Raw genomic sequence first — 24,379 nt, 5'->3', positions numbered from 1 at the left:
TTTCCTGAGACCAAAGATTAGAATTCCAAAATCCTGCCCTGGAGTTCAGTACTCACCAGTAAACCACCAGTAAACCCCAAGTGAAGGACCTCTAGCTTTTGGTTAAGAAATGTTTTGAACATCTGCTATGTACAAGCTAGGGACACACATTCAGTCACTCATTAATTCAATAAATGTGTTGACTGCTTCCATGCTAATGCTGGGAGCTAGGGGATTCATTTATTAATACATCTATTCGGGCCGTGTTTTGAGGGTTTGCAATGTGCCAGACCCTGAGGACAGTGAAGTGAACAAGGAACAACATGAGGTCCCATGTCCTTGAGTCCTCACAGGCTAGCAGAGACCAGCCTGGGGTCTGGCCCTCTCCCCTTGCCTCCATCCCCACCCTGTCGCAGCTCCCACCCTACAAGGAGGCAGGAAGGAGGCTGAAGCTGGTGCAGACAGGGAGGACTGAGCTGACCACAGGGACCTTACCCCTATCTCTCTGTCTTCCCACTTCCTCCCTACCCGTGACCCCCAGGCCTGCTGATTTTGTGTTTGACTAAAGGGCAGGGATTGCTGAACCTGCTGGGTGAGTCCAGTGAGTCAGAGGCGATTCAGGTGGGTGGGCAGGTGGGCAGGAGGGCAAGCGGGCAGGAGGGCAATCAGGCAGAGGCAGAGCCATTGGCCCTGGGACAATGGCTCTGATGGTGTGTGTGCGGTGACTGACAGGGCTGCCGGGCACCCATGACCTACAGGTGAGGCTCAGCTTTCGAGGTGAGGTTTGCAGGGGTGCTCTGAGAATTTTTGGAACTGGAGAGCTCCAGTTCCTCCATTCCCCAGGCCCCCCACCCCATCCCTAGGCATCTCTACAGCCTGTCCCCTTTCTCCCCAAGTCCAATGTCTCCAGCTCTCTGCTTCCCTCCCTCCCTATCTTCTATGTCTCTTTAAGGGTGAGTCCAGGGGGATTAGACCCTGGACCAAGAGTGAATGGAGGGATGATTTTTTTGTGTGCGTGGGGAGGAGCTGATAAATGACTAGATTCAATTCTGAGCAGATTTTATCCAGAAAACAAGGAGAATTCACTGTGGTCAAGAAGCAGATATCGGTGAGGTCAGTGGGGTTGGATTCTGGATGGGGAGAAGCTGATCTGTGCCCCATATGAGTCCATCCTTGGTTTGGGAGGTTTATTCCTGGCTTTGGGAGGTATAGTCTCAGGAGGTGGGGTTGATTTCCGGCTAAAGAGGTTAGACTCAGTTTGGGCAAGTCAGAATCAAGACTGGGGGGGATTAGTTCTTGATTGGTAGTTAGCCCCAGATCAGCCCTAGTTTGGGAGGGTTGGTTCCAGGTTTAGGAGATCAGTCATAGAGTTAGCTCTCAGTTTTTAGGGTTGGCTCCTATTTCAGACTCTGGATTAGGGGTCAGTGTCAGCCCAGCATTGGGTGTCACAAGGTTCCTCCAATTCCCAGCTGTTCCGTTGGCCACACTATGAGGCTCCACTGGCTGGGGAGTGACTGTCTGTACAGGTGGTCAACTGCAGCCTTGTGTTCAGCCCCAGGTGAGCAGGCCTGGGGAGCCAAGGATGCAAGTAGGGGTAGGGGGTAGCTTGCGACCATTCTCCTGGGTCATTCTTCTGCTTCATGCCACACCCCCAGGTCTCTGGGGACGCTGGTGATATCCCTGCAGCAGCTACAGACTGCAGGGCACTTGGTGCTTCAGGAGGCCCTAGTGGATGAGAATCTGCGCGTGTCCCCAGTGAGTTCCGTCAGCCCCCAGCCTGCCACCCCCAAGCCTGAGTGTCCCTCTAGATAGAGGGTTCCGTTTCTCCGGGGGGAAAACCCAGACCCAGACAGGAGTGGTAACAAGACCCCTGAGCCAGGGCGCCTTTCATTACAGCCCCTAGGCCAAGATTCGGGTTCAGCTCTGAGGGCCAGAGTTGTGTGGCAAGGGAAGATAAGGAGCTCCGTGCTGCTCCCTGACCCTGTACCAGGCGCAGCTGCTGTAGGGGACAAAGATGAACCTGGCTGGATTTTCCTGGTGTTTCATGGAGGGGCAGTACAGCCTGGTAGAAATGAACCTGGGTTCAAATCTCAAGTCCACCACTTCCCAGCTGAGAACTTGGACAAGTTATTCCGCTTCTCTAGGTTGTTTCCTCACTTACCTTATGTGGAGTTGTACAAAATGTCCAGCTTTTCATTCAGTCTGTTGTCATTCGCTGAGCTCTGATTATAAGCCAAGTGCAGTGCTGAGCAATGACGATTGAGTGGTGAACAAAACCAGATAAGGACTTGCCCTCTTAGAGCTCCGTATCTGAAGAGAGAGGCAAACATTAAACAAATATTCACACAAATAAATGTAAAATTGACACCGATTGGTGTTACAAAAGAGCTGGTAGGGGGCTGGGAGAATGTATAACAGAGGGATGTGACCTATTTGGGGTTCAGAAAAGGTTCCCTGAGGAAGTAATGTTTGAGCTTGGAATTGAAGGATACGATAGGTGATAAATAAGTGGGAGGAGAGAATGTTGCAGGCGGAAGAACCAGCATATGCAAAAGCCCAGCGCCCTGAGAGGGCATGACCAGGGTGCAGGGCAGGAGCAGACCCCATAAGGGTTGGGACTGGAAATGTTGGCAGGGGCCAGATCACGCAGAGCTGTGAAGGCCACACTAATGGATTTCCAAGAGCGGTGAGAGAATTTTGGAATTGTGTTGGCCCCCTTAAAGAGGTTACTTGCATCAGGTAAGCTCTTGATAGCTTATGTTTTGTTTTTGTGTTTTTTTTTTGTGGTACGTGGGCCTCTCCCGTTGTGGAGCACAGGCTCCAGACGCGCAGGCTCAGCGGCCATGGCTCACGGGCCCAGCCGCTTCGCGGCACGTGGGATCTTCCCGGACTGGGGCACGAACCCGTGTCCCCTGCATCGGCAGGCGAGGTCTCAACCACTGCGCCACCAGGGAAAGCGTTGATAGCTTATGAGTACTCACTATTATTAATGATCATAGAGGGACCACAAGTCATCAGAGATGCAGGCCAGGAGGGTTTCTGTTTATAGGTGGAGTAAAAGGCATTGTCTTTGGGCTTTTCTTAGCATCAGGGTAGTTTGAGGGGCCCAAGGCCTACTGTGTATCTGGTTCTAGGTCCAGGTGGAACTTGACCTGAAGTACCAGCCCCCAGAGGGTGAAACTGGAGCCTGGGCAGAAGAGGACTTTGGAGCACCCATTCGGGACAGGTAACTCTCCCACCCACCTAACCAAGGCCCAGGCAGGCCTTGGTAAGAGAGAAGTGGTACCCAATTCCACTGTGGATCTGCTGGATATGGTGACCCTTGGACCCGTGCTGCCCAGGTTGTAGCTCTGTAGTCAGGCATGGCCCTCTCCTGTCATTTCTCCTTCTCCCAGCTCAGAGCTGATCATTCCCAATGTGGGCTTCCAGGAGCTGGAGTAAGTATGTGGGGATGACCTGGGATTACAGGGTCAGTCTTGGGATTGGGAGCCAGTGATGTGGGGTCAGTCCCTGGGTCTGGGATCAGTACTGGACCAATTCCAGGGTGAGAAGTCAGTCTTAGAATCAGGGGTCAATTCTGGAACTAGAGGTTTCCCAGGTTAGGGGTCAGACCAAGGGGCAGGGGTGGGTCCTAGAGTCAGGGAAGTCAGAGATGGGTGCCCAGAGATGGGTGATAAGTCCAAGACATGTTCCTTGACGGCCTTTCCTGTGAGGCCTGGGGAGGCCCGGCTGGAGCGGTGGGCAGTGGCATTGGGCCGCAGGCTAGCTTGAGGAGTAGGTCAGCAGGGCGATGAGGACAACAAGCTGGAGCTGGAGCTGGATGACAAGCCTGATGTGGAGCTTTCTGGCGTCGCGTTCAGCCCCCTCAAGAGGTAACTTGTACCCACTGAGCACCTGCTCCCATAGCCTAGCAGTGTGTCAACCTCACTCGCTCATACATGCAGGCCTGTGCCTGTCCACCCTCACAAACACATGGTCTCAGGGTATGGGTGGGGGAGTGGATATCCTGGGGTCAAGGGTCATTCATTCCTAGGCATAGACACAGCTACATTCACACACAGTTACACTGGCTCACACATGGCCTCTGGAACCCATGAAAGTGATGAAATCCTGTTGAGGGCAAGGAATGTTGCCTCCTTTGTTCACTGCAGTGTTCCAGTGCCTAGAACAGTGTTGGTACATAGAAGGTGCTCATTCGATCTTTGTTGAATGAATGCATGGTTTTAGGGCTCCAGGAATGAGTCAAATTCTGAGTATAGGACTGAGATGGAGGCAAGATAAGGCTAGAAGGACTCAGAATCTTCAGAGGGAGAGATCTTATCGCCAGCGCCAAGCAAGGGTGTGTGTGTGGACGGCGGGGTGGAGGGGAGGAAGTGAAGTGAGAGCTGACTGTAAGCCTCTCCGCAGCCGAGCTCGGGGCCTGGCCCGCGGGGATCCCTTCCAGGTATCCAGGGCCCAGGACTTCCAGGTACCGCTCCCCCTCCAGGCCTGAACCCTTGGGGAATACCACCCGCCCTCCACACCCGTTCTTCCCTCGTACCGAGGCAGGCTTAGCTTCCTTTTCTCCTCCTTCCCCATCCTTTAGGTGGGGGTCACGGTGCCCGAGGCCCGGAAGCTGGTGGGAGTCAACATTAATCCCTATGTGGCCGTGCGCGTTGGGGAGCAACGCCGAGTGACCGCCACGCAGCGCGGGACAAATTGCCCCTTCTTCAACGAAGTGGGTGCAACCAAGGAAGGGGGAGCCTGAGGGAATGGGCGGGACCCAGGATAAGAACTGTGTGGAGGGGGCGTAGCCTAGGTGGAAGCGAGCTTATTGGCGGGCCTGAAGCTAAGGTCTCTTTGCGGGAAAGGGTGCAAAGAGGTGTGGTCTCCGAGTTGCGGGCGGTGGTGGTGAGGAAGGGTGGGGAAGGAGAGCGTTCTCTTTGCCAGAGGCAGGGACCACCTGGCGCGAACCCTTCACGTATAACCTTCTCTCACTTCTCTCGCTTCCCCATTTCAACCCAGTACTTCTTGTTTGAATTTCATGAGACCCGGCTTCACCTCCAGGACTTGCTGCTGGAGATCACGGTGAGGCGGGTAGGGGTGAGAGGTTTCCGTCAGAGAAGGGGAGATGCCGAAGCTCCAGGACTAACGCCACCTTTCCCCAGGCTTTCCATTCGTAGACCCTCCCCTTTATGGCCACCCGGATAGGCACCTTCAGGATGGACCTGGGCATTATCTTCGACCAGCCAGGTACTGAACCCTCCCCTCACTGAGACTCCTCTGCACGGACAAGGGAAGCTGAACCTCTGGGCCCTAAGCCCAGTGTACTAACTTGTGAGACAGCAATCTCTTCCGACGTCTGACCTCCACGCACTGCCGCTCCTCCTTCCTGAGCTGGACTTGAACCCCGGCCGTTGTCCAGCACTCAGATCGCAGCCCCACGACCACCCTGCGCATCCCACCGGTCTCCCCTGACCCCTGGTCTGCTCCTCCGTCCCCATATGGCCACTTCTATCAGAAATGGGCTTCTCTGCACGACTCCCGGGATACACGCGCCGGGACCAAAGGTTTCGTCAAGGTCACTTTGTCCGTGAGGGCGCGCGGGGACCTGGCCCCTCCGCTGCCACCCCCGGGCCCTGGCCACAGTTCGGACATCGAGAAGTGAGCTGGGGTGAGATGGGGAGGGGAGACTAGGACGGGGCGTTGGCGTCCGGGATGCGGAGACGGGGAGGGGCCGAGCCTCGGGCTTCTGGGACCCTCAGCGCCCGGCTCCCTTAGGAACCTACTGCTGCCGCGTCGGGTGGCAGCGGAGAGGCCGTGGGCGCGGCTGCGAGTGCGTGTGTACCGCGCCGAGGGGCTTCCGGCGCTGCGCCCCGGCCTGCTGGGCAGCCTGGCCTGCGCCCTGCACGACCAGCGCGTCCTCATGGACCCCTATGTGCGGGTGTCTTTCCTGGGGCAGCAGGTAAGTCCCTCTCGTCCTCACTCGGCGGAGGCCTAGGCCCTGATCCGCGCTGACCCCTCTCCGCCTGTCTTCGCCGCCGCGCTCAGGGCAAGACGTCGTTGCGCGGCGAGGCGACGGCGCCCGAGTGGAACGAGCAGCTGAGCTTCGTGGAGCTCTTGCCGCCGCCGATGCGCCGCCTTCGTCTGCAGCTACGGGACGACGCGCCCCTGGTCGATGTGGCCCTCGCCACGCACTTGCTGGACCTGAGGCAGATCTCGCATCCGGGCGGGGCGGGTGAGCGCATCTGGCCAACGCGTGCAGCCTCTGCCTGGGCCCTCTCTGCCCTGGGTCCCGCCCCCGACTGCAAACCCCATGCTCGCGACCTAGCTCCGCTTAGAAAGGTGCGGAGCCAGCAGAGGGCTTGAAAAACTGAACAGAGAACAAGTTGGAGTCAAAGGGTGGGGCCAAGAGGTGCAGTTGTGAGTGGGCGGGGCCTCGGGATGAGGGTGTGGTGTAAAAGAGGTCGGAGTCTGACCTTCTCACCTGGTGCCGCAGGACCCGGGGCTGCAGGAGGTTGAGAGTCTGCAGCGCAGCCCCACTTGCGGGACCTGCACACGGCTGAAGCAGGCACTGGAAGAGCTGGTGGCTGGGAGCAGGTGAGCTGAGAACCTCCCCCTCCTTGCTGCCAACTCCAGGGTGAGGGAAACTCATGATGGCTGTCTGGACCCAAGGGCTCTGGAAACTGCGTTTGCTCAGCACTGTACAGAAGAATGAGGAGATGATTGTTGAGGGAACTTGATAGAAATTATTGGGGGTTAGGCCACTCCCCTCCAATAAACTCCCTTTGCCGAGCTCCTATAGGCTTATGCATTTCCCCCTCTCCTCAGATTCCCCTGCTCTGTTCCACCACACTCCTTCCAGCTAATGACTTCCTTTCCTACTTCATGGAGAAAATAGAAGCCTCACCTTCCTCCATCCAGTCTACTGCCTTGCCAGCTTCTGCAACCATCTGCTCTCCTTCTTTTCCTGCTACAGCAGAGGAGGTGACCTCCTCCCAAAGCCACAGCTGTGATCCTGATTTCATCTCCTCTCACCTACTGGAAGAATTAGCTCTGCAATTGTCCACTTTCTCTCCTGCAGCATCAACTGGTCCCTAGTTACCAGGTCATTACTGTAACCACATATATTTGTTCTAGTCACTTCCATCTTTGACCTTCACTGCCCTGGATTCCATAACCTGCTCCAGGTACTTCAGTGTTTTTCTGATCCTCTTCTCAAAAGGGTTGTTTATCCATTTACTCACTAATATTTATAAGACTGACTATGCCAGACACTGTTTTAGGCACAAGAATAACAGTGAATAAGCATTCTTGTCCACAAAGATTTCTGGAACTTACATTCTTGTGGGGGTGGAGGCTGAATGGAGACACAGATAATAAACATGTAAACAACAAGGCAGAAATATAAGAAGTATGATAAGGATAGTGTTAGGGAGAAAATAAAGCAAGGAAGTATTTCAGAGAGACATTGCAATTTTAGAAAAGGTGGCAAGGGGAGGCCATGGTGATGTTGACATTAAGAAGATAAAGGAGAAAGCCATGTCTGTAAGGGTGTTCCAGGCAGCAAGGACAGCATGTGCAAAGGCCCTGAGGTGAAGCATGCCTGGTGTGTTTGAGGAAGAGCAAGGGACCAGTGTGAGTGCAGCAGAGTGAACAGAGTAGCTGAGGCTGGAGGGTGTGGGGGGAAAGGAGGATGATAGTGGGGAGAGGCATGTGGGAGTCACACAGGCCATTGTAGCGGCCTTGGCTTCTTCTTTGAGTGAAATGAGGAGCCACTGAAGGTTTTGAAAAGAGAAGGGATATGCTCTAATTTATCCTTAAAAAGGATCAGTGTGGGAGGGATGATATGAGAGGAAGCAGAGAGAGTACTATAGAGGGCATTGTAATAATTCAGGTGACCAATAACGATGAAATGAACCTAGGGTGGTTGCAGTGGATACAGGGTGACGGGAATGAATTCAAGAGCAGTTGAGACTTTGGAAGTGACACCTCAGGACTGGCTAATGAATAGGCTTAGGGGAGGAGGAAAATGTGCAGAGGAGAGTCATGAATGACTCCCAAGATTTTGACTTGCACAGCTATGTAGATGGTGCTATTTGCTGAGCTATGGAAAACAAGAGAAGGAGAAGTTCTGATGGGAGTGGAGGGGATATCAGAAGCCCCTTTTTGGACATGTTAACTTTTTTTTTTTTTAATTTATTTTTATTTTTGGCTGCCTTGGGTCTTTGTTGCTGTGTGCGGGCTTTTCTCTAGTCGCGGCAAGCGGAGGCTACTCTTTGTTGCGGTTCCCGGGCTTCTCATTGGGTGGCTTCTCTTGCTGCAGAGCACGGGCTCTAGGCACGCGGGCTTCAGTAGTTGTGGCACTCAGGCTCAGTAGTTGTGGCTCACGGACTCTAGAGCACAGGCTCCGTAGTTGTGGTGCATGGGCTTAGTTCTTCTGCGGCATGTGGGATCTGCCCGGACCAGGGCTCGAACCCATGTGCCCTGCACTGACAGGCGGATTCTTAACCACTGAGCCACCAGGGAAGTCCCTGGACATGTTAACTTTGAGATATATGCCTGTTAGACTTCTAAATGGATATGTCTGCCAGGCTGTTAGCTATAGGAGTTGAGCTCTGGGGAGAGTTCAGGGCTAGAAATGTAAAATTGCGGGGTGTTAATATGTAGATGGGATTGGATAAGATCACCTAGGGAACAAAAAAAAAAAAAAAGGAAAAATCTGGACTTCCTTCCTTGGTGGTCCAGTGGTTAAGATTCTGCACTTCCAAGGCAGGGGGCCTGGATTCGATCCCTGGTCCACATGCTGCTCGGCGAGGCCAAAAAAAACCCAAACAAGCAAACAAATCTAAGGACCTGGCAAGCTCCAGCATTTAGAGGGAGGGTCAAAGAGGAGGACTCAGCCAAGGACTTGGTTGTTGGTCACTTTTCTGTCCTCATCTTACTCAACCTTTCAGTATCAGTGGACACAGTTGACCCCACCCTCCTTCTTGAAAGACTCTGGTGTTGATTTCCATACCCTTGGTTTTCCTTCGGCTTCCCTGGCCATTCCTTCTCATCTCTTTTGCTCGCTCTCTATCTTCTTTACCTCTGAATGTTCCAAATGTTCATATGGGTATGTCTTAGGGCTTCATTGTAAGGCTCTCTTCTCTGTCTACATTCTCTATGTCTCCAAAAGAGCAACAAACTTTAATCCAATTTAATTCCTTGCTTGATTGTCTATAAGGTGCAATTAAACTCTTTCCATTTTCACTTTACTGAAATTATTTTATTACTAAAATTATTCTTTGTCAGGGAACTTTCAATGAAAGATCTGTTCAAATCATATTTCATCTTTTTTAAAAAACAGCATTATTATTTATTAAAAATTTTTTTTTCTCTTTTGGCTGCATGGCATGTGGGATCTTAGTTCCCCAACCAGGGATTGAACCCGTGCCCCCTACAGTGCAAGCACAGAGTCTTAACCACTGGACCGCCAAGGAAGTCCCTGTATTTCACTTCTTATAGCTTTATCCAGTGTGATCTGTGTGTGTGTGTGTGTGTGGGGGTGCTATTATTTCTACCGGATCTAATTTCCCTGAATCCAATTTTGTGGATCTAAATCTTGTCAAGAAGATTTTTTTTCTTCTGTCCATTTTTTTTTGTTTTTTTGCGGTACGCGGGCCTCTCACTGTTGCAGCCTCTCCCGTTGCGGAGCACCGGCTCCGGACGCACAGGCTCAGCAGCCATGGCTCACGGGCCTAGCCGCTCCGAGGCATGTGGGATCTTCCCGGACCCGGGCACGAACCCGTGTCCCCTGCATTGAGAGGCGGACTCTCAACCACTGCGCCACCAGGAAAGCCCCTCTTCTGTCAATTTTTAATCAATAGCAAATGTTAATAAGTGCAGTTTTTATTTATTATTTATTTATATATCTGGCTGAGGTGGGTCTTAGTTGTGGCATGCAGGATCTTTGTGGCCGCGTGTGAGATCTTCGTTGTGGCATGCAGGATTTTTTTTTTTTTTTTTTAGTTGTGGCATGTGGGATCTTTAGTTGCGGCATGAGAGATCTAGTTCCCTGACCAGGGATCAAACCCGGGCCCTCTGTATTGGGAGCACAGAGTCTTAACCACTGGACTACCAGGGAAGTCCCAATAAGTGCAGTTTTTTTTTTAATTGAGGTATAATTGACATTTAAATAGGTGCAGTTTTGACTCTTGTCAGTTTTATTTTGTGTTATTTTATGTCAGATTATTTCTGCCAATAGAAGTCTTGGAGCAAAGAGCATTAGTAAGTTAAAAGGATAAGCTCTGGGAGCAGTATTAGGTGAAAAATCCTTGGAGTCACTTATTTTATATATTTTTGAAAATTTCCATAATAAAAAGTTAAGACATCATTAGGGGTCAAAAAGGGACCAAAATATCATGTTTCAAAAATCATTTTACTTTACCTGACAAATATTTTTTGAGCATCTATTAGGTGCCAGGCCCTGAGCTTACAGTGGTAATCAAAATGAAGTCCCCGCCATGCCTTACTTTCTTTTTTTTAAATGTATTTTTAAAAATAAATTTATTTATTTTTATTTTTGGCTGCATTGGGTCTTTGTTACTGTGCGCAGGCTTTCTTTAGTTGTGGTGAGTGGGGGCTACTCTTTGTTGCGGTGTGTGGGCTTATTGTGGAGCATGGTCTCTAGGCTCATGGGCTCAGTGGTTGTGGCTCATGGGCTCTAGAGTGCATGCTCAGTAGTTGTAGCACATGGACTTAGTTGCTCTGCGGCATGTGGGATCTTCCCAGACTGGGACTCGAACCCGTGTCCCCTGCATTGGCAGGCAGATTCTTAACCACTGCATCACCAGGGAAGCCCCATGCCTTACATTCTATTTGGAGAGATGGATAAAGCAGAGTATGAGGGTGGAGAAAGTAGCAGGGACTGTTTAGAGGGGATGACCTGGGAAGGTCTGTGAAGAGATAACATTTGAGCAAAGACCTGAATGAAGAAGGGGAGAGTGAGCCATGGAAAGATCTAGGGGCCTGACATTCCAGCAGAGGGAGCAGCTAATACAAAGGTGCTGAGGTAGTAACGGGCTTGGCGTATTCAGGGACCAGCAAAAAGGCCAGTGTGACTGTAGGGCTGTGTGTGAGGGGAGAGTAATATTTGGTGAAGACAGGGAGATAAAGAGAAACAGAGCATGTAGGGCCTTCTAGGCCATTTAAAGAATTTTATTTGGGGGGTTCCCTGGTGGCACAGTGGTTAAGAATCCGCTTGCCAATGTAGGGGACACGTGTTCAAGCCCTAGTCTGGGAAGATCCCACATGCCACGGGGCAACTAAGCCCATGCACCACAACTACTGAGCCTGCGCTCTAGAGCCCCCAAGCCACAACTACTGAGCCCATGTGCCGCTGCTACTGAAACCTGTGCGCCTAGAGCCCGTACTCCGCAACAAGAGAAGCCACCGCAATGAGAAGCCCGCGCACCGCAATGAAGAGTATCCCCTCTCCCCGCAACTAAAGAAAGCCCGCGTGCAGCAATGAAGACCCAACGCAGCCAAAAATAAAATAAATTTTTTAAAAAAAGGAATTTTATTTTATTTTTTGCGGTACACGGGTCTCTCACTGTTGTGGCCTCTCCCGTTGCGGAGCACAGGCTCCAGACGCGCAGGCTCAGCGGCCATGGCTCACGGGCCCAGCCGCTCCGTGGCATGTGGGATCTTCCCAGACCGTGACACGAACCCGTGTCCCCTGTATCAGCAGGCAGACTCTCAACCACTGCGCCACCAGGGAAACCCGGAATTTTATTTTTAACTCTGAGATGAGAAACTTCTGGAGAGGAGTGAAATGGTCTGGAAAGCATTGAAAAGCTCATTCTGGATGCTATATTGAGAATATTCCGTAGGAGAGAGGGTAAGAGTGGACGTGGTGAGAACAGCTAGGAGGGTGTTGGAATAATCCTGGCGAGAAGTGATGGTGGCTTGGACTAGGGTGGTCCTGGAAAAGGGGGAAAGTGGTCAGATTTTGAATATATTTTGAAAGTAGAGCCTAAATGATATGCTGATGGGATCGATGTGGAATGTGAGTGAAAGAAAGAGCAGTGAAGCATGACTTGGAAGTTTTGAAGTGAAGCAGGGTTCGCTTTCAAGGTGGGGGCCTGGGGCAGTCATTGGAACTCATGCACTTGGTTTGAGCATGTAATGTTTGAACTAACTTTGGTCAGTGTTGGAACTGTCAAGTACAGCCCATGTGAGCCTTTAACATGCATTTGAATCCTCCAGGTATAAAAATGCGGATTTCTGATGCAGCAGGTCTGGGGTGGGGCTGAGATTCTACGTTTCTAAGTAGGTAATACCAATGCTGTTGGGCCTGGGCCACACTTTGAGTAGCCAGGGCAGTAAATAGTTAAATGCTAGTACATTCTGGGTCTCCAAAGTGAGGCTGGCCTTGATGAGTTGGGGAGTGGTTCAAATATAGAATCCATCCTTGGCTGAGGAAGGATGCCTCCTTGAGAACAAGACTGAGAGGAGCTGTGACGGAGGCTGGGCATGGGAGGCCCGCTCTGAGGGAGGTGGCCCCTAAGGGTCAGTGTTCTCTCCTTTGATTCCCACCTGCCACGCCCGCTACTGCTCTTGCAGACAGTTTTGCCACGGTGCTGAGCACAGGACAATGACTCGGCCCAACGCGCTGGATCTATGCAGATGCCAAGGGAAACAGCTGGCGTTTAGCCTGGTACAGTCTGGGGAAGGGGGATCAGGGGCACCCAGCAGGGACCCTCCGCTCATGTTCTCTTCCTGCCCTTTCAGAACCTGTTGGCAAAGCAAGGACTGCGGCTCCTTTGGGGCCTGAGACAGGGCAACGTGCAAGAGAAGGTGGCACTGGCCAAGAAGCTCCTGGTGAAACTGCGCTTCCTGGCCCAGGGGGTAATGCCTCACCCACCCATTTCCTCACCCTGAATACCCTTTCTTCTAAGCCTACCGGAGGTCTTTGGGCAGGGGTGACCTAACATTTGTCCTGTGGATTGATACCAGGCCATGGGACCTGTTGCTCTGAGCATAGGACTAAGCTCCATTTGGAGTAGCTAAGGGTGACGATGTACATTGTAGGGCCCAGCAGGGATACAGGGAACATGCAAGATCTCTTTGGAAGAAGGTCTGAGAGGACATTTCCTTGGCATGACTCTCCTGGTTTGAAGCTCTGAACACAACACACGGGAAGGGTAAAGGAAGTTCACGTTTATAGAAAGCTTCCTTGGCTAAGCATCTGTCTGTATTACCTAGTGTGACTCAACAGCCTTGGGAACATGTTACCCCATTTGACAGGCGCAGAAACTGAGGCTTAGAGAGGGAAAGTGACTGATCCACCATGTCATAGCTGGTTAAGTGTCAGAGCTAGAATTCAAAGCCAGTTCTGCCCCACTCTGAAGCTCAGTCATTCCCAAAGGCACAGAAAGTTTGGATCCCTGGGGCCAATATGTCCTCAGGGTCAAACAGTGAGGAGTCTGGATATTGGTCTCAGATCTCGAAGGGCACGTTGGAGTTTGGCAAGTATGAAAGAATGGACGGCATGTGCAAAGGCGCAGCTGGAAGGCAGAGTAGTGGAAGGAGATACAGAATAGAGACCTTATTAAAGTGAATTTTAGTGCAAGATTTTTTTTTTTTTTAATTTTTAGAAAAATTAATTAATTAATTAATTTTTGGTTGCATTGGGTCTTCGTTGCGGTGTGCGGGCTTCTTACTGTGGGGGCTTCTCTTGTTGCGGAGCATGGGCTCTAGGCACGCGGGCTCAGTAGCTGTGGCTCATGGGCTCCAGAGGGCAGGCTCAGTAGTTGTGGCACACGGGTTTAGTTGCTCCACAGCATGTGGAATCTTCCCAGACCAAGGCTCAAACCCGTGTCCCCTGCATTGGCAGGTGGATTCTTAACCACTTCTCCACCAGGGAGGTCCCAAAATTACTTTACTTATTTGGAATGAAAACCTTCTGTTGTCAGCTGACATTTAAAAACATTTTCTGATTTAAATATGCCTCCTGAAATAATATAGGTTAGTTTCACTATTTTTCAAACTTTGTATAATACTGTTTATATTATTTTGCTTTTTTTAAAGCTTAATATTATGTTTATTGTATGTAGCTGTAATTTGTCCATTTTCATTGCTGTATAATATTCCACTGTATGACTATACTATAATTCACTTATCCATCCCACTACTGATGGATATGTGTGTTGATTCCAACGCATGGTGATTAGAAACAATGTTTCCAAGACTATTTTTATACATGTCCTGGATGTAAGTGGAAGAGTCTCTAGGGCAGTGATTCTCAAACTTTTTTGGTCTCAGGACTCCTTTACAGCCTTAGAGTAATTACTGGGGACCCAAATGAGCTTTTGTTTATATAGATGTATCTACTGATATTCCCTATTATATAAACTAAACCTGAAAAAATTTAAAACCATAGAAATAAAAAATTATTTATTAATTCATTTAAAATAACAATAGTAAACCTATTACATGTTTTTTTGTATATTTATATAGGGAAACATAAATATATTTTTAGAAAAATAAGTATAGGGGCTTCCCTGGTGGCACAGTGGTTGAGAGTCCGCCTGCCGATGCAGGGGACACAGGTTTGTGCCCCGGTCCGGGAAGATCCCACATGCCACGGAGCGGCTAGGCCCGTGAGCCGTGGCCGCTGAGCCTGTGCGTCCGGAGCCTGTGCTCTGCAACAGGAGAGGCCACAACAGTGAGAGGCCCGCGTACTGCAAAAAAAAAAAAAAAAAAAGAAAAATAAGTAAATTCTCCAAAACAAAAAATGTAGTGAGAACAACGATATTGCTTTACATTTTTTGCAAATATCTGGCAAAGAATTTTTATACTCTGTTATATTAAAATCCATTGGTCTGTCTTGCACTTTGAATGGATCTATTATCCTTGAATGACTTTGAATCATCATACATAGGTCATTTGGAAATTTGCTTCCCTGAATTATGCATACTTTCCAAATGTTCATGCATTTCATTATACAGTATTAAGAAATCACATTCGTTAATATCATCACAAATCTCATTAGAAAAATCTTTAAGTGTTGGGAAGCTGTCAAGCTTACAATGGCTGATACAAGAGATACTTTTTTTCCAAAATTGTAATTTTCCATTTTGTTTTGTTCTTAATCTTGGAGGAAAAGCTTTCATTCTTTCACTATTAAGTATGATGTTGGCTGTGGGTGTTTCATAAATGCCCTTTATCAGGTTGAGGACGTTAACTTCTGTTCTTAGTTTTCTGAGTATGTATTGTTTTTTATCATGAAAGGATGTTGAATTTTGTCAGATGCCTTTTCTGCATTAGTTGAGATACTCATTTGTGTTTTTTCCCTTTGTTCTATTATTGTGATAAATTACATTGATTGATTTTCTTAGGTTGAACCTCTCTAGCATTCCTGAGATAAATCCCACTTGGTCATGGTATATAATCCATGTTGGATTCAGTTTGCCAATATTTTGTTCAGAACTTATTCCTAAGGGATATATCTATATTCATAAAGGATACTATTCTGTAATTTTCTTTTCTTATGGTGTCTTTGTGTGTTTTTCATATCAGGGTAACGCTGGCCTCACAGAATGAAATAGGAAGTGTTCCTTCCTTTTCTGTTTTTGGGAAGAGCTTGAGAAGTATTGGTGTTAATTCTTCTTTAAATGTTTGGTAGAATTCACCAGTGAAGCCATTTGGTCCTGAGCTTTTCTTTGTTGGGAGGTTTTTGATTACTAATTCAATCTCTTGTTTTGTCTGTTGAGATTTCTATTTCTCCTTGAGTCAGTTTAGATAAATTTTATGTTTCTAGGAATGTTCTCATGTTCATTTCTTTTTTAAAAAAAATTAATTAATTTATTTTTGGCCGTGTTGGGTCTTTGTTGCTGTGCGCGGGCTTTCCTTTTTTTTTTTTTTTTCTTTTACATAAATGCCTTTATTCTACTTCTGGTCCTCGTGGCAACTTTTTCCATCTGAAAGCTGCTCCCTGCACTTCTCGAAGCAGGAACATGAAAATGGATCAGAAGTTTCCAAACTTTTCATCATCAGCCCAGAGGCTTGAAGTCTGGGGTCAAGGTGCCAGCGTGGTTGGGCTCTGGTGAGAGCTCTCTTCTTGGCTTGCAGATGGTTGCTTTCTTGTTGTGTCCTCACATAGCAGAGAAAGAGAAAGAGAAAGAGAAGAAAGAGAAAGAGGAAGAGGAGTAAGAGAGAAAAAGAGAGAGAGAGAGAGAGAGTGGGCTTTCTTTTTAGTTGCTGCGAGCGAGGCTACTCTTCGTTGCGCAGGCTTCTCATTGCGGTGGCTTCTCTTGTTGCTGAGCATGGGGTCTAGGTGTGCGGGTTTCAGTAGCTGTGGCATGTGGGCTCAGTAGTTGTGGCTCGTGGGCTCTAGAGCACAAGCTCAGTAGTTGTGGCACACTGGCTTAGTTGCTCTGCGGCATGTGGAATCTCCCCGGACCAGGGCTCAAACCCGTGTATCCTGCAATGGCAGGCGGATTCTTAACCACTGTGCCACCAGGGAAGCCCCTCATGTTCATTTCTGATTTTAGGTATTTGTATCTTGTCTCTTTTATTCTTTGTCAGTCTAGCTAAAGGCTCATCAATTTTGTTGATTTTTCCAAAGAACCAACTTCTGGTTTCATTGAGTCTTTTGTTTTTCTATTCTCCAGTTTATTTTTCTCCACTCTAATCTTTGTTTACTTCCTTCTGCTAGCTTAGGGTTGAGTTTTCTCTTCTTTTTCTAATTCCTCAGGGTATATAGTTTAGTTATTGACTTGAGATCTTTCTCTTCTTTTTTTTTTTATAAATTTATTTATTTATTTGTTTTTATTTTTGGCTGTGTTGGGTCTTGGTTGCTGCGCATGGGCTTTCTCTAGTTGAGGCAAGCGGGGGCTACTCTTTGTTGCAGTAGGTGGACTTCTCTTTGTCGTGGCTTCTCTTGTTGCAGAGCACGGGCTCTAGAGCGCAGGCTCAGTAGTTGTGGCGCATGGGCTTAGTTGCTCTGCGACATGTAGGATCTTCCTGGGCTAGAGATGGAACCTGTGTCCCCTGCATTGGCAGGCAGGTTCTTAACCACTGTGCTACCAGGGAAGACCCTCTTTCTTCTTTTTATGTAGGCATTTATAGCTATAAATTTTCCTCTGAGCCCTATCTTTGCTGCATATCATAAGTTTTGCTGTTACATTTTCATTTTCATTCACCTATAAGTATTTTCTAATTTCCTCTGTGATTTCTTCTTTGATGCAGTGTTTAAGAGTGTGTTGTTTAATTTTCACACATTTGTGATCTTTCTAGTTTTCTTTCTATTATTGATCTGTAGTTTCATTCCACTTTGGTCAAAAAAAGATACTTTGTATGATTTCAGTCTTTTAAAATGTATTATACTTGTTCTGTGACCTATATGGTCTATCCTGGAGAATGTTCTATGTGCATTTGAGAAGAATGTGTATTCTGCTGTTGTTGGATGCATTGTTTATATATCTCTGTTAGGTCTAGTTGGTTTATAATGTTGTTCAAGTCCTCTGGTTCCTTAATGATCTTCTGTATAGGTGTTCTATCCACTATTGAAAGTGGTATATTGCAGCCTCCAATCACATTTTTTAATTCAATTATTTCCATCTGGCTCCAGTTTTCTTATGTTTGTTGAAATTATCCACTTTAAACTCTGTACTTTTCCCACTAGACCCTTTAGAATTTTTATCACAGTTATTTTAATAGCGCTTTCTAATAATTCCAACATTTGGGTTATCTGTGGGTCTACTTCTATTGATTATTCTTGTCTTGACCATGGGTCACATTTTTTGCTTTTCCTATTCTTATAATTTTTCATTAGGTACCTGGAGTTTTGTATAAAAGAACAGTAGAGGCTAAAATAAATAATATCTCCAGAGAGTTTTGATGAAGTCTACTTTAACTAATTTTTCTGTTTTCTGTTACCTGTGTAAGAAAATTTTACTACCTCCAAGCCACAAAGATATTCTCCTATGCTTTTAGGAGAATAAAGATAGTCTCCTAAAAGTTTTATGGTTTTAGATTTTACATTTGGGTCTCTGACTGTTCTCAAGTTAGTCTTTGCATATGGTGTAACATATGGGCCAAAATCCTATTTTTAAAATATGGACATTGAGATAGTCTAGCACCATATGTTGAAACGATTTCTTTTTCCTGTTGAATTGCTTTGGCTTTTTAATTGAAAATCAAGAGGTTGTATAAGTTCCTCTGTTGAATTTTTCATTTCAATCATTGCACATTTTTTTTGCTTTGTTTTGTTTTTCTAAAATTAATTAATTATTTTTGACTGCGTTGGGTCTTCGTTGCTGCACGTGGGCTTTCTCTAGTTGTGGTGAGCGGGTGCTACACTTCGTTGCGGTGTGCGGACTTCTCATTGTGGCGGCTTCTCTTATTGATGAGCACCGGCTCTAGGCATGTGGGCTTCAGTAGTTGTGGCACACAGGCTCAGTAGTTGTGGCTCACAGGCTCTAGAGCGCAGGCTCAGTAGCTGTGGTGCACGGGCTTAGTTGCTCTGCAGCATGTGGGATCTTCCTGGACCAGGGCTTGAACCCCTGTCCCCTGCATTGGCAGGTGGATTCTTAACCACTGAGCCACCACGGAAGTCCCTGCACTTTTAATTTCTGTAAGTTCTTTTTTATTCAAATCCGCTGTGTTATTTTTCACTGTTTATTATTCCCAGTATTTATCAGGTTTGTCTTTTGTTTCATTTAAGAATAGTAAGCAGAGCTGTTTTTATAATGTCAGATGATTCCAGTAGTCAGTTTTTGGGGGTTTGTTTTCACTCTCTGTTTCTGCTGATACTTCCTCATGGTTGTTTCCTTCTCTGCTTAGTTGCTTTAAACTGTGAACTATTCATTATAGTTTCCTCAAAAAATTATTTGTGGGACTTCTTTGAGTCCTGGAATAAAGGTACATTCTTCCGGAAAACATATGACTTTGCTTCTGCCCTTGATCACCTTAAACTGAAATTTGATGTTTAGCAACACCCAGGCACAGTGAAAAAAATTGGCTTGTGGTTATTCTTTTCAAGGACAATTTCCAACTTCTACTACACTCAGCCAGACAACTCTCTTTGTTGATCACTGGATGTGAGAAAGTGGGGCAGGTTCCATTATGGTTTATCTTTATCCTGAAGGTGTGATTCTCTGGGGTTCTAGTTTTTAAGGAGGGGAGATGTCTCCTATGAGACTCCTGTTCTGAATGGTATCTGAGCTCTTTATATTGTTTTTACTCACTGCCAGGTCATGAAAAGCTCAGGGTTGCCAGGTTTGGCAAATGCCCTTGTGGCAAAAGCTGCTGAAATGCTCTGTTAACTTCCCTGGATTCCTGTCTTCATTCAGGGCTTAGTATGATAATTCTTCATTCTTATTATCTCACCACTGCCTTTAATAAATATTTAAAAATATTTTTTCAAGTCATTTTAGTTGGTTTTAGTGAGAGGTAGGTCTTAATTCCTAGCTCATGATATTACTGGAGATGGAAGTCAGGCATGATGATTTTCTTTTTGATAATTTTTTAAAATATTTATTTTATTGAAGTGTAATTGATTTACAATGTTGTGTTAATTTCTGCTGTACAGCAAAAGGATTCATATATAAATATATATATATATATACACATATATTCAGATATGTGTGTGTGTGTATATATATATATATATATATTCTTTTTCATATTCTTTTCCATTATGGTTTATCACGGGATACTGAATATAGTTCCCCATGCTGTACAGTAAGACCTTGTTGTGTATCCATTCTATATATAATAGTTTGCATCTGCTAATCCCCAACTCCCAATCCATCTCTCCCCTACCCCCCCATTCCCTTGGCAACCACAAGTCTGTTCTCTATGTCTGTGAGTCTGTTTATGTTTCATAAATAAGTTTATTTGTGCAGTATTTTAGATTCCACATAAAGGTGATATATGGTATTTGTCTTTCTCTTTCTGACTTACTCCACTTAGTATGATAATCTCTAGGTCCATCCATGTTGCTGCAAATGGCATTATTTCATTCTTTCTTATGGCTGAGTAATATTCCATTGTATATGTATATCACATCTTCTTTATCCATTCATCTGTTGATAGACATTTAGGTCACTTCCATGACTTGGCTATTGTGAATAGTGCTATTGTGAACATTGGGTTACATGTATCCTTTTGAATTAGAGTTTTGTCCGGATATATGCCCAGGAGTGGAATTGCTGGATCATATGGCAACTCTATTTTTAGTTTTTGAGGAACCTCTATACTGTTCTCCACAGTGGCTTCACCAATTTACATTCCCACCAACAGCATAGGAGGGTTCCCTTTTCTCCACACCCTCTCCAGCATCTGTTATTTGTAGATTTTTTTAATGATGGCCATTCTGACTGGTGTGAGGTGGTACCCCATTGTAATTTTGATTTGCATTTCTCTAATAATAGTGATGTTTGAGCATTTTTTCATGTGCCTGTTGGCCATCTATATGTCTTTTTTGGAGAAATGTCTATTTAGGTCTTCTGCCCATTGGGTTGTTTGTTGTTTTTTGTTGTTGAGTTGTATGGTCTGTTTATATATTTTGGAAAGTAAGCCCTTGTTGGTCGTATCATTTGCAAATATTTTCTCACGGTCTGTTGGTTGTCTTTTCATTTTGCTTATGGTTTCCTTTGCTGTACAAAAGCTTGTAAGTTTGATTAGGTCCGATTTGTTTATTTTTGCTTTTATCTATTTCCTTGGGAGACTGACCTAAGAAAACATTGGTACAATTTATGCCAGAGAATGTTTTGCCTATGTTCTCTTCTAGGAGTTTTATGGTGTCCTGTCTTATATTTAAGTCTTTAAGCCATTTTGAGTTTATTTTTGTGTATGGTGTAACTTCATTGATTTACAAGGCATGATGATTTTTAAATAGGGGAAGGAGAGGGTCAGCTTTAAAGTGATCAGTTCTAGCTATTGTTTGTTTGCTTCCTCAATGATATTTGAAGTCCTATTTTATGCCAGGCTCTGTATGAGACCCTGGGGATCCACCCCTGTCATGTTTCTTGCCCTTTTGGGGCTTATGTTCTGGCGAGGGAGACATATTATGCATCTTAAATGCATGAGAAAAATAATGATGATCTGTAGGTATTGCTAAAGAAGATGTTATAGAAGCTAAGGGGTCAGGGGAGAACCAGCTTACATAAGGTGGTCAGGGAAGACTTCTCTGCAGAGACAGCATTTAAACTGAGACCCAGAGGATGGGAGCAAGCCAGCCATTCATGAGAGAATGAGTTGGAAAGGAAGACTGAAGACAGGAAGACTGTTTCAGTTGTCTGGACGAGAGTGGACTGTCTTGATCTAAGAGAGTGAGGAAGGGGGACATTGGCAGGACTTGGCGATTAGATGTTGGAGGAGAAGGCTGACACCAGCTCAAGTACTTAGCTGATGTGAATGGGCACACAGTGGGGATCACTGGGGAGAGAGCAGGTTGAGAGGAGGGAAAAGTAAGGAAATCAGGCTGACACAGGCTCCAACATGGTGAACCCTGAAGACCTTATGCTAAGCGAAAAAAAGCCAGTCACAAAAGGACAAATGATTCCACTCATATGAGGTACCCAGAGTAGTCAAACTCATAGAGAGAAAGTAGAGTGGTGATTGTCAGGGCTGGGAGAGGGAAATGGAAAGTTAGTGGGGTTTTTTTTTTTTTTTTCAGGCAAGGCTTTATTGGGGCCCCTGCTGCAGCAGGGGGCAGTGACAACAAATAAGTTTCCCTTGCTGGCTCGCTCCCCGAAGCGGGGCGAGCTTGTTCCTTATATGGGGTGAGGGTAGGGGTGTGTCTAGGGGGTCGGGCCGGAGGGGTGGCTTAGGTGTTTTGCCCACCCCTTAGGTGGTGCGGTGTGCAGGGGGCATGTGCAGTACGCTGCTTTTGCTCCCGACGCCCTTGCTTTTGCTCCAGGCTCTTCAAAAGTGGCAGTTGGGCTTTTTGGTCTCTTTATGTTTAACGGATACAGAGTGTCAGTTTTGCCATGAAGAAAGTTCTGGAGTGGGCGGTAGTGATGGCTACTGAGCCTGCGCTCTAGAGTCCGTGCTCCGCAACAAGAAAAGCCACCGCAATGAGAAGCCCACGCACCACAACGAAGAGTAGCTCCTGCTTGCGGCAACTAGGCAAAGCTCACGTGAAGCAACAAAGACCCAAGGCAGCCAAAAAAAAAAAAAAAAAGTGAATGTCATACTGAACTGTACACTTAACAGTGGTTGAGATGGTAAATTTTACGTTATGTATATTTTAACACAATTTTAAAAAGAGAGAGAGAGACCAGAAAATAAAAGTCAGGTTGGACTTTTGAGTCTGATGTGGGCTGTGGGGCATCCACGGGGGAGAGATGTCCAGGAGGCAGGTGGCCAGATGGATCTGGGGTTGCGGGGGAGGTCAGGGCTGGAGATGGGCTTTGGTCCGTCCATCCAGTGGCAGCTGTGGGAGCAGGTGATCTCAACTCCAGATTCACCTCTGTAACCCAGTTCTCTGCCTGTAGCCCCAGCAATCCCTCCTGGATGTGCTGGTCTGGAAGCTCAGTGGGCGGCGCCATGTGGCCTGGGCCCGGATCCCGCCCAGGATGTGCTGTTCTCTGTGGTGGAGGAGGAACGGGGCCGGGACTGTGGGAAGATCCAGAATCTGCTGCTCACAGTGAGGGGTCCCGGGGGCGAGGGTGCTGGGACTAGAATGGGCTGAGGCTCATAGGGCAGCACAGACATTGGGGTGGAGCCATGTGGAGCGCAACAGGGGTCCCCAAACTATTTATTTATTTGTTTATAATTTTTGGCCACGCCATGCTGCATGCGGGATCTTAGTTCCCTGACCAGGGATTGAACCCGTGCCCTCAGCAGTGAAAGTGTGGAGTCCTAACCACTGGACTGCCAGAGAATTCCCTCCAAACTATTTTTTTAAATTAAGTTTCCGGTCAAAAAGTTTTTAAATTTTAATTTTTTTCAATTAAAAAATGTTTTAATTAAAATTTTTTTAACTTTTAAAATTATTATTTTTTAAAGTGTACCAAACTCTTTTTAATTATCCAAAGTGCCAAAAGGAGATTGTGCCTTTACCCACGTGAGATTTGATGTGAGATAAACCCCAAATATTGTCATCTCTGGGCCTGAACTGGCCCTTTTGCTGACTAGGCTCTGACAGATGAGCAGGGTTATGAAAATGGGAGCGTGACTAATTAGTTCCTTATAAGTACAGCTGATTTGGAGGCAAAAGATTTGTAAATGAGGTGTCCCTGGGAGAGACACCAGCAGGGTTCCCTAGGGGTGAGAAGCTGTGACCACAGGGGTAAGGGACAGGGAATCTAAATGTGTTGGGGATGAGGGGACAGATGGGTGAGGGTGGGGTAGGGGAGAGCAATCTCAGAGCATAGTTTTGGGGTCTGGGGTCTGGGCTATAGGACGTGACAGTGTTGGGGCAGGAGGGATAGGGAATGAGAGGGAGTTTAAGGGTGATGGGGCATTGGATGGAGGGCATGAAGAGGGTGGGGTACAAGGAGTACTCTTTGGATTAAGGATCTGGTGATGCAGAGAGTAGGGGACTGCCTTGGAGGAGCAAGATGGTTGGCCTAGCTGGGGTAATAAGAGGTGGTCCCTAACATGCTTCCTCCCCGCAGCAGGCACCTGGGGAAGCCGCTGGCGAGGTCCGTGCCAAGCTGGAGCTCTTCCTGGGGCTGGAGCTGGGCAAGCAAGCCAAGGCCTGCACCTCAGAGCTCCCCCCGGACCTGCTGCCTGAGCCCTCGGCTGCGCTGCCCCTCAGCCTGGACCGGGACTGTGAGTGTGGGGCGTGGGGCAGGCGGGCCCGGTTCTCCACTTGCCCGAGGTGTGGGGCTAGATGCTCAGCTGGGGGCTCGGATCAGAGGGGTCTGGGGTCAGGGACTCCAGTGGTCCCTGAGCTAACACGACCCCTTCCTTCTCTCCACCCCGGACTTCAGCTACTTCAGCTCCGGGCTCACTTGTACCAGGCCCGAGGTGTGCCGGCAGCACATGACAGTGGGCTCTCGGACCCCTTTGCTCGAGTCCTCATCTCTACCCAGGGCCAGACCACACGGGTGAGGGCTGGGCTGGGATGCTGGTGGAGGGGCACTGGGAGACAAGGCGGGGCAGAGGCTGAGCTTTTTCCAAGACCCTAAGTCTCTCTTCCTGCCTTGGATTTTCAGGACAGGATACTGGATCAGACTGCCCTGATTTAGGGGGTGGCATAGAACCAGAGGGTCTTAGGGGTGAGGACTTCTTCTGACAACTGCTGTTGGCTCCTTCCCTGCATGGCCCTCAAGGTCCTGGAGCAGACGCTGAGCCCTCTGTAGGATGAACTCGTGGTGTTTGATCAGTTATTCGTGGACGGGAAGAGGGAGCACCTGCAGCAGGAACCCCCACTAGTGATTGTCAACGTCTGTGACCACAATAAGTTTGTGAGTGTGGC

The 24,379-nt window shown here is 47.5% G+C and overlaps 1 protein-coding gene across 1 annotated transcript in view; it reads left to right on the top strand.

The window, feature by feature from the left end:
• The first annotated feature begins 555 nt into the window (after nt 1-555).
• The window catches only part of LOC111184295 (fer-1-like protein 4), a 48,022-nt gene continuing 24,198 nt past the window's right edge, over nt 556-24,379 (top strand). The window contains 22 exon segments of the mRNA XM_089895430.1: nt 556-756; nt 1,037-1,092; nt 1,449-1,537; nt 1,635-1,734; nt 3,114-3,205; nt 3,375-3,416; nt 3,693-3,851; nt 4,387-4,447; nt 4,565-4,696; nt 4,984-5,046; nt 5,127-5,211; nt 5,463-5,622; nt 5,740-5,923; nt 6,010-6,303; nt 6,458-6,558; nt 12,565-12,658; nt 12,733-12,849; nt 22,449-22,515; nt 22,518-22,600; nt 23,577-23,741; nt 23,892-24,008; nt 24,234-24,368. Of these exon segments, the coding sequence (XP_089751556.1) occupies nt 678-756; nt 1,037-1,092; nt 1,449-1,537; nt 1,635-1,734; nt 3,114-3,205; nt 3,375-3,416; nt 3,693-3,851; nt 4,387-4,447; nt 4,565-4,696; nt 4,984-5,046; nt 5,127-5,211; nt 5,463-5,622; nt 5,740-5,923; nt 6,010-6,303; nt 6,458-6,558; nt 12,565-12,658; nt 12,733-12,849; nt 22,449-22,515; nt 22,518-22,600; nt 23,577-23,741; nt 23,892-24,008; nt 24,234-24,368 (2,475 nt within the window). The 5' untranslated portion in view covers nt 556-677.

The sequence above is a fragment of the Delphinapterus leucas genome, chromosome 15 (genome assembly GCF_059928025.1).
Source record: "Delphinapterus leucas isolate spDelLeu-1000000601 "Yukka" chromosome 15, BTC_Dleu_Yukka2, whole genome shotgun sequence".
Taxonomy (NCBI): Eukaryota; Metazoa; Chordata; class Mammalia; order Artiodactyla; family Monodontidae; genus Delphinapterus; species Delphinapterus leucas.
The sequence above is the reverse complement of the archived record's forward strand: the minus strand, read 5'-3'. Positions and strand labels throughout refer to the sequence as shown.